The sequence below is a fragment of the Lissotriton vulgaris genome, chromosome 9 (genome assembly GCF_964263255.1).
Source record: "Lissotriton vulgaris chromosome 9, aLisVul1.2, whole genome shotgun sequence".
Classification (NCBI taxonomy): domain Eukaryota; kingdom Metazoa; phylum Chordata; class Amphibia; order Caudata; family Salamandridae; genus Lissotriton; species Lissotriton vulgaris.
Genome location: NC_141697.1, coordinates 1,223,943,765 through 1,223,956,399, shown reverse-complemented (window position 1 = coordinate 1,223,956,399; position 12,635 = coordinate 1,223,943,765). Strand labels below are relative to the sequence as shown.

The 12,635-nt window shown below is 44.5% G+C and overlaps 1 protein-coding gene across 10 annotated transcripts in view; it reads left to right on the top strand.

Moving 5' to 3' along the window:
- Positions 1–12,635, top strand: part of USP19 (ubiquitin specific peptidase 19) — a 471,392-nt gene that overhangs the window by 152,582 nt on the left and 306,175 nt on the right. For all 10 annotated transcript variants that reach the window (XM_086939352.1, XM_086939351.1, XM_086939350.1 and 7 more), the window contains one exon: positions 2,327–2,477. In XM_086939352.1, coding sequence (XP_086795478.1) covers positions 2,327–2,477 — 151 coding nt within the window. The remainder of the gene's footprint in view (positions 1–2,326; positions 2,478–12,635) is intronic.

The window sequence follows — 12,635 nt, the reverse complement described above, 5'->3', positions numbered from 1 at the left end:
ACGCCCTTTTGCAGACTCTCTCAGCAGATCGGCCACAGACAACCACGAGTGGGAACTCCATCAGTCAACTCTGGAGTATGTTTTTCGCAGGTGGGGCCAACCGGATCTGGATCTGTTTGCGACTCCACTCAATTGCAAATGCCTAAGCTACGCAAGTTGGCATCCCCACAAAGGATCGAGCGGGAATGCATTTTCCATCAACTGTTTGAACAAATTCATGTACGCTTTTCTGCCGATCCCTCTTATACCTCGCCTTCTGCGCAGAATGAAGTTTCAACCGTGTCACATCCTGTTGATTGCACCCAGGTGGCCACGTCAGCCGTGGTTCACAGATCTACTTCTTCTTTCTCAGTGCGATCCAATACTTCTTTATCCGCTGCCTCACCTTCTTACCATGAATCAGGGGCAGATATGCCATCCAGAACCGGCGTCTCTCCAGCTTCATGCTTGAAACTTGAACACAATGAGTTTGCACATCTGAATCTTGATCCGGACTGCAGAGAGGTCCTTGCTCATACACGTGCTCCTTCAATCATTAAAACCTATAAATTCAAATGGAAACTGTTTTGTGTTTGGTGCCATTCTGAAAACATTGATCCTCTGATCGCTGCCCCTGAGCAGATCTTGCCTTTCTTCCTCCTGTTGGCAAAATCGCGACTTTCACATTCCTCCCTCCCTCAAAGTTTTCCTGGCGGCACTTTCCCGTTTTCGACATGATGGTTCCACGTCTCTGTACTCCTCTCGGATCATTCGCCAGTTCTTTAGGGGTCTGTTCCGGATGTTTCCACCCATCCGGCGTCCTCCACCAGCTTGGCGTCTGAATCTGGTCCTCGCCCAACTTCTCAATCCTCCTTTGGAACCTATTCACTTAGCAGAATTGAAATTCCTTACTTGGAAGGTTTCCCTCCTCCTCGCACTTGCGTCATCTAGGAGTGTGAGTGATATCTACGCTTTTACCATGCAGCCGCCTTTTCTCCAATTCTCAAAGGACGCTGTTGCACTTCGTACAAATCCTAAGTTTATCCCTCAGGTTCCATCGGACTTCCACCTTAATGAACCGATCATTCTCAGGACTTTCTTCCCTAATCCTCAGTCTCCCGCTGAGCGCACTCTTCATTCCCTTGACCTGAAACGATGCCTCAAATTCTACATCCAGCGCACTGCTGCATTTCGAAAGTCTGACCAACTCTTCGTGGCCTACGGACGGCTGCGTAAGGGTCATCCGGTCACTAAGCAGACAATCACTCGTTGGATTTCTTCTGCCATCTCCTTCTGCCATCAACGAGCTGGCAAGCCTCTTTCTGCTCCGGTGAGAGCATACTCTACGAGAGCAGTTGCTTCCTCTACTGCCCTGTTTGCAGGAGTGCCTCTGCATCATATCTGCAGAGCTGCAACGTGGTCCAGCAGGCACACATTTACGAGGCACTACTGTCTGGAGACGGTCAACGCTGCGGACACTGCTGTGGGTCAAGCGGTGCTTTGAAACCTCTTCAAATAAGGTGAGCCTCTGTTGCTTCCCGCCTCCTATCATAAAAGGTTTTTTCTTGTGTATATGCAATGTTGCCTGTATATATCTATGCAATGCAACTTTCTTCATTGCCTTTTATGATTATTATTGTGGCGTACTCCTTTCTACTCTTATTCAAGCATGTGAATCTATGAAAGACACCCCTAATACTGGAAAAGAACAGAAGTTACTTACCTGTAAACTGTGGTTCTCAAGTATTGGTGTCTTTCATGGATTCACATGCAACCCACCCTTTCCTCCTCTCAGAGGCTCTCTTCTCCTCATGCACTCTTGGTCACTCCTGTGCTACGAAAATCTGAGGGCTTGAGCTTCTGAGGAGAAGGTTCTAGAGGGTGCTACAGCCTGATTGGCTGGAAAGTGGACTATTATAATTACTTGGATATGTTACTAAAGTGAGCTCGCCCTCTATGCTTTCTATGGGCCTATTTTGTTCTATGGTACTTTAAGACTTTATATTTTTAAAGGAATATACATATTATGGAATTTTATTTAATGTATTTATAGGTATATATTATGTATATATGTATATATGATTCTTACTACTATGTTATGTACCGTGCGACTCCCACTTCGACGACTGGGAATTATTCAAGCATGTGAATCTATGAAAGACACCAATACTGGAGAGCCACAGTTTACAGGTAAGTAACTTCTGTTCTTAAAACCTGTAAAGGCATGACTTTCATCCAAACAATTCTCGTGATGGAGAACTGGAATTACAAGTAACCTACCCTTGTATGAGCAATGTTATTCACTTGATAATGCGTAATTTCTCCCCTAATTTAATTTTTTTTGCAGATCCCATTGTAAACTTGACTCAAGTGAAAAATGACCACTATGAAAAGGGAACTGATGAGGTTGTAGTCCATGTCTATGTCAAGGAGATTTGCAAGCTGACTTCCAAGGTGCATTTCCGGGAGCAGGACTTCACGTTATTGTTTCAAACAAGGTAACAAACTAGTAAAAATCCTGTATTTTACGTGTTTGTTCTCCATTAGACTGTTCTTCCACATTTGAGATGATAGGAGTTTTAAAACTTTGTGATGGCTGCTTTCCCATCACAAAGTTTCTCTAGTGCTGCTTTAAGCTGTATTAAGATGTGAAGAGAATCACTCTACATTCTTTCCTTAGCCATTTTCTGTTTTACTGTATTACCTATGTGCCATGCCTGAGTATGGAAGAAGCTCTCGTCTGCATTCATGGAAGTTGAACTTAACTGAGGCGACTTCCATTATATTGCTTAAGCACATATAACGCTTTCTAGCAGGGACCGACATGCATCGTCAAACACTTTAGGCCCTGGGAATGTGTTTTTCTCATCTCTTGTTTTATGATGGCCTTAAGACAAATTGAATTTGTATAGGTTCACTCACAATCGGTAGAGAAACTAATGTCACAAAGTAAGGAGTATTGGCTATTGGGGGTAGGCTGGGAGGATAGGTGAGAACCAAAGCCACCTTTAGAGTTTGAATGACTAGTTAACTTGTTGGGATGCTCTTTTTTTTCTGAAAAGATAGTTTATGTCCAGCAAACGAGGAAATGGGGTAAGAAGGAGTTCCTTTGGTGTAGGATCAGCCATCTCAACCTAGCTTTAATCTTGAGGTTGCAGGTTCTCTTTGATCTGGCAAATGGATGTTTCCATGTTTGGGGAACTCTATGCAGCAAAGTATTTTAGCCTCTTCTTCTGATGACAAGCACCAGAGAAGTTTTCTATTTAAACCTATAGCATTGCATCCTTGTGATAACAGTTGTACCAATCTTGGAGCGATGCAATGTAGCAGATCTTTCAGTTTTGGAGAATCTTCTAATGCCAAATAGGTGGAATAAATCAACAGTATTTACCAAACCGAAGAAGTCTAATTTATTAATATTTCAAAGTTCGACTATCTAGTCCCAGTAAATCACAGAATAACTATTACATTTAATAAGTAAAATTATAAGTAAAGGGGTCCTCAACTCTTAGTGTAGATGTGGTTAGTTGTCTTCTGGCAATAGCACAATTAGGCCATTTATGTGGCTGAACTTTAGTCTGCTTAATAGACTGCATTGATTAATAGTCTCAATGAACACGGTCGGTCTGCACCCATAGGAGAAGATCTCTACAGACCATCTCTCTTGGGGTCTGAAAGGAATTTATAAAGACACGTGTAGGAGAGTAGGGTCTGCTATTCTATGGTCACCCCAAATGTTTGCTTTTTGCTTCACTGGTTTATGACTTAATGTGGCTGTGGGCCTGCCAATGAGACCCACAGCCTGCTGTTCTCTCTCTAAATTTATGCCAAGGCACATTAGGTGCCTTACCAATTGGAACATGGATCACCTTGTGAGCCCCTGTACAGTGTACCCTAGGTACCCAGGGCATAGGTGCATCCAAGGCCTACCAGGGGCTGCAGCATGTATTGTGCCACCCCTGGCCTGGTCTTACTATTTGATACAACTGGCTGGTCACTCAGCTGGGGCAAGTAAGTGTAATCACCCTTTGCTTTAGGTATAGTATCTCTATATCTAACACATACAAGGACACACAGTAACCTATAAGCCACTCCTATGGCAGGCCTTATCAATCCTGGAGGCAGAGTGCTTGGTTATGTGTGAGACGGTGCTCTAGCATGAGCTGAGCCTGTCTGCAGCTTTCGGAACCATGTCCTTTAGCTGTTTCCTGATAGTGTCATACCATATACTCTTATGTGCATTATGAACCTCGCGGTTAAATGCTAACTCTGGTTTGACGTTATCAAAACATGTCGAGTAAGGTGTCTTACGAATTGGAATACTACCCCCTCGCCAATTCTGGCGACGGGGGTAGCATTCCGCCCTTCTAGAGGGACACGACATGTACAGAACCTGCACCCCGGTTAAAGACAAACAGGGCCTCAGCATCACAAAATGGATGCTGCCACCACAGACACAAGTCTGACATCCTGCTGCTGGGAGTCCTTCCAGTGAGGGAGGCTTGGACAAAGGGTTTCCTGCCTTGGGAGGTGCTAGCACCACCCCAGACAGGATTTTGTGTATCTGGTTAGGTAGGGCTGAAAAGAATCAGACATGCCCGGGGCACACACGGTGTCCCCGTGCATAGGCCAGTTCAAACCGGTGCTGGGGCACTCCAGCCCCAGCGCGAAACTGGACAAAGGAAAGGGGGTGTAACCACCCCCCTTCCTGGTCCCACCCATAGGAGGGACCTAGTAGGTAGTCCAGCCCCTAGAATTAGTTTAAAAGTAGAAGCTGAGCCCCAAGACGGCAGATTACCCTGAAATTCGACTACAAGAAGAAGAAACTCTGGACCTTCGACGTTCTGCTGCTCAGAAGACTGAAGAATCTCCCTTGTGGCCAAGGAGTGAACACAGGCACCATCCAGCAATCAACAACTGCTTTGTCGCTGCCTCCTGCCGGAGCCCGAGCCCAGAGCCTGACAAGAACCAGACTCCCAGACATCTAACAGCCCGATCCACAGTCCCTGCTAAGCTGAGACGAGTGGAGGCGACCTGAGACGTGGGACCGGACCTCTTGAAGAGTCCACGAGAAGCTGACTGCGCAGCCCCTGAGGTACCCTCATCGCTGTGCTTGGGGTCTTGAGAAGCCCCACCACCGAGCTACAATTGCACCAAGGACCAGCCCTCCAACTCTCACGAGATATGCGTGGGCCCTTCTGCTTTGTTCCACTCGACGCGCCTATCCGGTTACTAGTCCGTTGTCTAGTGGCCATTTTGGCGACCAAACGACAACTTTCCACCGCTGGTCTGGTTGCTCCAGACTGGCCCTTGCTGCTCCCAAAAGCAGCAACCCCTCTGACCTTGCTGGTTAGAGTGAGAAGCCTTCTCTGTTTCCTGCGTGGCTTGCATTAGCCAAGGCCTGTTTGCTCCGATCAAGAAGCAGACACCGCCATCAACTAGAGCCTACGTGGGACAGCTCGTGAGTGACTCCTGGTCGTCGTCATCGTCGCCTAGCCCACGCTGCTGAAGAGACAAGCTTCACAAGATCACCTGTTTGCACCCGACAACGCCTGGTTCCTTCCTGGTTCCACGCCGGTCACTGGCTAGTGACTGTGAACATTGGCCCCTCTGCTTTCAGGTCTTCACCTCTTCAGATCCACCCTTGGATCCACCGGAACTGTTCACATCAGGTCGCCTGCAGCATCAACACTCCAAGGCTCCATCCGAACTCCTGCAGAATCCCGACAGCCTTTGGCACCACTGCACCCGCTTCCTGTGGGTAAGGTAACGCTGGCACTCCGGTGCCCCCGAGTAGTTTAACACTCCTGGTGTCCAGATTCCAAAGGGTTAAGTCCTAGACTGACCGAAAGACTACCTTCACCTTTTTAACTTTTACGCATCCATTGATTCCAATGTGAGCTGCTTCTAACTTTGCGCACTGCAAACCAGATCCCGTGGGCCTCCTAGTTCCTAACTTGCGTTAGTACAGCATAGCCCCAGCGATGCCCGAGGCCTTTCTTCCTTTCGACTCGTGGTACCTATACCACTTCTTTAGTATATGGTTTTAGGGACCACCCGGGCCTATCCATATTTGGGCTACTTTTGTATATTATCAACTGAATTGTTTTAACGTGTTTGCTCCTGTACTCATTAAGAGTTCAGGGGACTATTTGTAGTAATAAATACATATATATTTTGAATATATATCCTGTGTGGTGTCCTTTCACTTGGTGTTCAAGTGGGTTACATATGGTAATACAGCTGGCTTCACATGCCAAAAGAGTTTAGCCTAAGACTGCTTTGTCCACGCTACCTCTAGGATAGCTGGTCCATAAGGTTGACTTACAACCAATCACCATAAGGGTTGTTTGGACTGATACAAGGTGGTCACTAGAACTAGTGAACATCATATATCAGGCCAACTTCTCACAACACCTAGTAATTGCATTTATAGAACGCTTACTACCTCTGACGAGGTATCTAAGTGCTTTTCGGCGAGTAGCATGCTACTCCGGAACCCAAAGAGGATTAGTGCTGAATTAGTATAGGGAAATATGAAAATAATTTGAGCAGTGCACATTGGAGTCTGTTAGATTGAAAAGAATAGTGGAGGCATAGTAGAGGGAAGGGTCTAGAAAGTGTTTATTTGGAGATCATAACAGTAGGTGGAAATTTGGGATGAGTAAAGGAGAGATGGAGGGGGGGGAGAGTCTCAAGAAGTGGATTAGGGAGAAAGATGAGGTATCGGATGAGTCTGGGAGGGATATATGAGGGAAGGGTTTAGAAAGACTTGTTTGAGAGATCTCAGTAGTAGAAGAGGTATGAGATGATGCAAGGAGGGGTACAGAAAGTAAGAGTGTAGAAAGGGTTATTTCCGGGATCATAGTAGTAGAATGGGTTTGGGATGAGTCTAGGATCTATTGAGAGAAGTATATGGTCGGACAAAAGATAGTGCTTTGGAGAGAGGAGTAGAATGAGGTTTGGAATGAGTCCGAGTGGAGCTAGAGGATAGATTGAGATTGAGAGAGGTATTGGTTGAGATATAGGGTGGCACATGGGAGATGCTGAATTGGGAGTAAAGTAATATAAAGATGCATATTTACATGGAAGGTATGCATGTATGAGGAAGGTAATATATATAGATTTAAGTTGTATTTAGTAAACTCAGACTTTCAAGTGCTGCTGTACTTAATTTGTGTGTGTATTTCTTTTTTTAAATCCCAAATGAAAACTGATGACAATAAAACTCGGCGTACTCTTCTGAAACAGGATCATTAATTTCTCGACAAAGGAACTTTTAGAGAAAATACCTTCATGGGATAGGGGCCTCAGCCAAATCTTCGACAACCAAATTAGTTCACAGGGTCCTGTTACTGTACAAGTTTCACTAAATGTGAGAGCTATAGAGTCCTGACAGCGAAACACCTCGCAGACTATAGGAGGACTTTGATATTACACCACTGCCTGCCCATTGCCGTGGCATTATATACTACTGCTTCTTACGCCAGAACACCAATAAAATTATCACTGGTAAACAGCTAGGTTATGAAAGTTCAGGAGCTTTTGGAATTATATGCCACTAAATGTAACATTTCGCTGTCTCAAGAGAATTCTTCAGTGAAATCTGCAGTCCTAAAGTATGAAAACGGAGTGGCCTTTGTTTTGGCTGGTGTCAGTTTAGTATAACCCACCATGGACATTTTCAATATTCTAGTATTTCAGTAGCAACAATTCAGCTTGCTGTGAGGCTCCAGAAGAAATTTAAGGCTCATGCTAGACCTGATAGTTTTGAAAACTCGCCTACCAGTAGAGTATGTGATACGTTGTGCAGTTAAAAAGAATACTTGAATGGTACCTCTGTTCTGTGGCGAGGGAAAGCAGGAACATCAGACTCATTAAATGCATAATTTATTGAACATTCTTCTGATTTAAGACTGAACCCCAAATAACAACCTCGATGCATACTTGGTAGTCAACATCACAAGAAGTGTGGCTGGTGCAGGTTTGTGTAGCAATATAAATAGTTTGAGATTGTGAAAGTTAAAATTTAGCTATGAAGTTTATAAGGGTTTTTTTTCTTTAGACTTTTTACAGCCTAGTATGTTCCTCTTCCCCATTTTTCTAAATTTGCTTAACAAGAGGTTTGATTGACAAACTCCAAACAGATTGTACTTGAACCATGAGGGCCAGTTAGTACAAAACATATGTTCAGGAATGTTCAGCATTTGCTGTGTCAACACTGGGTGGCAAACAATGAATTGTGAGTTTGAACACTATTGAGGACCGCATATACCAGAGAGCATAGAGGGGAATGGTGCAAGCAGTGTGCTCTTCTCCCACACTGCTAAACTTTATAAAACATGTTAATGCCTTATGAGTAAAAGAAAATGGAACTCCCATTAAAATGTTTCCAGGAGAGTTATATATTTCATATCCCTTTGCAGCCAATCCTTGCTGTGCCTGCGGCCAGGCTCTACACCCAACCTCCTGCTCAACCCCTTGTCTTCAGCAAGGTCCTAACCTCGGTTGCATAAGGCTTTCTGCCAAGTGTCAAGCTCAATCTCCTGTGCACCCAACTGATGCCGCAGACTGCCCTTGGAATTGTACATTGGGAGTTAGTAGGCCCCACTTTGCATCAAACCTCCAGTGCACTCCGCATAGTCTGCATTGCATAGCTGACATGCCAGTGTTCTCCCATTAATAGCGGGTTCTGGGCGCAGGGCCTGTACTTAGCCCTCATGTAGCCCACTCTGGTCACATGGCCTGACCAGCATCCAGTCCTGTGCCAATATCTGTACCAAGGCTTTTTTTAGGTCTAGGTACTCTGGGAGTAGGGCCTAGACTGAAACCAGACCCTGCCATTAAACCAAAAGTGCATGGCCATAGTTACGCTTTGATTATTATTATTTTTTGTGTGTTACTAGTGTTTTATATTTGTAAGAAAAAAATAAAGGATATTGAATACGCAGATACAAAATTGAATCCGAGAATACTGTGAGAAGAAGAGGGATCATATTTTCTTCTGTGCAGAATATGTTCCACTGGAGCATTCAAACTTGGCCCAAAGTATATTCACACTGGGGTTCGGATTGCTTCTCTAATCCTTTTACACCTAATATTTCACTTATGCTTAGGATGCAGGCGTTGGTGTCTTTGATGGTGTCCACAACACACTTTTTACCTGATGTCTCCAAATCAGGTCATTTGGATCTTAACCTCCTCTGTGGATCTGCTGATCCAGCTTTGGACACGGAAATAGTTCTACCCCTCCTAATCCTGTAAATTAGTTGTCAAGATACACAAAATTCCACCTCTGACACTGCAAAACCTATCTGACACCTTTTTGTAATGCAGATATCGAAAAAACAACTGCAGTGTTAAGGCAGTCCAGGTTAAGATGAAATCAAAAACAACGTGCCAAGGATTTAAGCAGTGAAGACACAGTGGAAAGTCTCAAAACACAAAATTAATCTCCACAACCAATGTTGAATTAAAGAGAAGCATTTTTATCAGTAAAATAATTGTAAATTGGCAAAAAATCCACTTAAAGGAATTTTTTAGTTCAGTGAAAATAGCACCAAAAACCAGTCTGTGTCTGAGGAAGCAGTAGACCGGGACCCAGGCACGATTTGAGGCTGACCGGAGGGAGTCTTGGTCTGATATAAGTGGATTGTTCCCGATGAGAGCGTGGAGGTCTAAAAGTTCTGAAAGACTTTGTCGATTTTCTTCAGCTTTCAAATTTCTTTTAGTTCCCAACACAGAAAGGGACTTTCTCAGTTTTTGAGGAGAAAAATCCTCCTTGAGTGGGCTGCTGCTGAAATTGTTGCAGCTTCTCTGCAACCGAAGCAAGTTGGTCCTTCTACAGCTTTGGAGATTTCTCGCTGATAATTTTCCGAGTCCTATCACAGAAGGGCACTTGGTTGTTTTTTCGGATGAAGCTGAAATTCAGCCTGGTTCTATGGATATTTTTCTTGAGGGGCCTACTGAAGCACTGGAGGATAAGTTTGCAAGCTTTCAGCAAATGTTTAAACAGGATTACACTTTCAAGGCCCCCTAGATCTCAGGGGAGGGCACCGACAGATGCTCGTAGTGTCATGCTGAAGCCAACAGTCCAGGTGCTACTGGTCAACCGGTTATTTCCAGGAAAATGCTTCTTGCAGCTACTTGTATCCCTGTAGCCACTTAGGTCAGACACCTAACCCTTGGAGCCTACTTCTTTGTCCTGAGTATTAGAGGGCGCAGGTCCGTTCCTTCAGAACTCCACTCAGGTAAAAATTCCATTGGGGAACCCTACCCAGTGTCCAGCAGGTCCTGTTTGCGCTACTGCAAAAAATCCCTCGGTACCACCCACTCTCAAGATCCAAGATGGGAAACCCTTCTCCCCTTGTGCAATTGCCTGTGTGCCAACCCAGAGGTGTGCCCAGGGCAATGTGTAGTCCTCTCCTTGTGGTCACTCAAACACGTTTTTGGGGTTGCTTTCCCTCAGCTGGATTTGGTGCTGCCTCACTATGGGGATATAGGCTGGGGCTGTCCAAGTGTCGCCTAACATTTGCTTTTGACTGAGCAGACCCCACTGACGTTTCTGTACCGACTACAGCCCCTCTTCCTGCGAGGGGAAAATCACCTCTCCATTCCCATGTGATTCTCTCTGCTCTCTTAGGTCTGGGAGCCCAGCCGGAGAGCTAATGCAAATTAGCTTCTACAGGTCCAGGAAGGGTAGAGGTAACTTACTAAAAGCAACATTTCCAATATATGTACTAAAAACCCAACTTAACCATTAGATTGAATTTTTATTAAATATAAAAAAAGTTTTTAAATGGAGTCTGTAGCTGGTACAGATCAAAACATTTCCTGTTTCAGTTACTGCCTGGCCTGTGACAATGTCGTTTTAGACTTAGTCAATGGGGGAACATGTCATTTCTAATGTGTCACATGTTCCGCTCTCAAATATTTCTCACCACACCTTGTGAACATCAAGGTGTCCTTAAGGAATTATTTATTTAATATTTAAACCAGATTTTCCTGCCTGTCAAACAGGTTGTTTTGAGATTCAGTGCAGCTGGAATCAAGCTGCTGCTGTCGGACTGCACAGGCTAGGCCTGAAGCCATGTTTGCACTGCCACTGTAGTGGGCAGCACAATAGATGCTGCTGTCCACAAGCGGCTTTCAGCTTTCCATGCCATTGATGTCTTTGTACGATATTCTCTGGCCTTGATGAAAAGTTAAATCTGCTAATCTGGTTCTTAAGACAATTTGGACATGAGTTAGTGCTCAGAGCACATACACTTTGCCCTGGATAACAGTCTCTCAGGGTTAGAGTCCAAATTTACCTGCATGTGAGTTTCAGAAACTATGAAAAACTGGCAGTTATCACCCCAAAAAGGGGTCACTTTGCAACACCCCTTTCTATCTTACCCTGCTCTGATTGATCTGCTTTAAACTTGACATGCTGAAGGTACACATGTGCTATTCAACTCAAATGTTTTGTGTAGATTCCTTATACGTCACCAAAGTCCTGGGCCGACCAACACACTCCTTTTCAGAAGAAATGGAGCCTTAACCATTACAACAGTGCCTATCACTGACTATGAGATATATATGTGTATATATATGTGTGTATGGTATATATGACTATTAACCATGTAAATTGGTCCAGCACTGCCATGGATCATTTCTAAGAACATTTTAGATGACAAAGCCCAAAAGCCGAGTGGTTTGTAAATGTCACGTGCACCCTTAGATAGCAGTGCAATAGTGTTAGACGTGGCATCTTTGGTGTGGTTTCCCCTGACTTTTTGCCTCTACCTCCTGTATTTTTGATCCTGTACTGGATTTCGTCTTTGCTGGCTTAGATGCTTTGGGCACTTTGCCACTGCGTATTAGTGACAAAGTGCAAGTGCTCCCTGTGTAAATTGTTATTGCAATTCGTTTTTCCCTGACTGGCATTTTTGATTTACTGTAAAGTCCCTAGTAAAGTGCACTGAATGTGCCAGGGCCTGTAAATAAATACTAGTAGTGGGCCTGCAGCACTGATTGTGCCACCCTCATGTTTAGCCCTGGAAAGGTATCTCAGACCTGCCACTGCAGTGTCTGCACACAATTTTAAACTGCCATATCGACCTGGAAAGTGCACACACTTGCCAGGCCCTAACCTTCCCTTTTCCCACATATAAGGCACCCCCTGGTAGGCCCAAGGTACCCCCCCTGGGCAGGGTGCAGTGTATGTGTAAGACATGTACTGGTGTGTGTGACATGTCCTGATAGTGCATTCACAGTAAACAGCCACTGAGGGCGTTGAGGTGTGCCTGGCCCTTCCTGGGTGACTCTCATCATCAAAAACAACTATTTTATTAAAGGTGTAGATCAAGGATAGTTTCCTATGTATAGGGGGTCCAGTAACTCGACCCTTTACTACACAATATACTTAAACTATCCTTATCTACACCTTTTAATAAAATAGTTGTTTTTGATGATCTAAGGATTTTTATTGCACTATCTCTGGAACACTGCTACAAAGCCAGTGGGTACCTCCAGGTGGAGGTTGCATACAACTAATAAAGAACCCTATGATGATGCACCCACGCCACGTTAATTGGTGGAGAACCAAGATATACCACCTCTTTGCTAACATGCGTGTATGAGGGTTTTTTAAGAAGGTTGTTCTGAATAAAAAA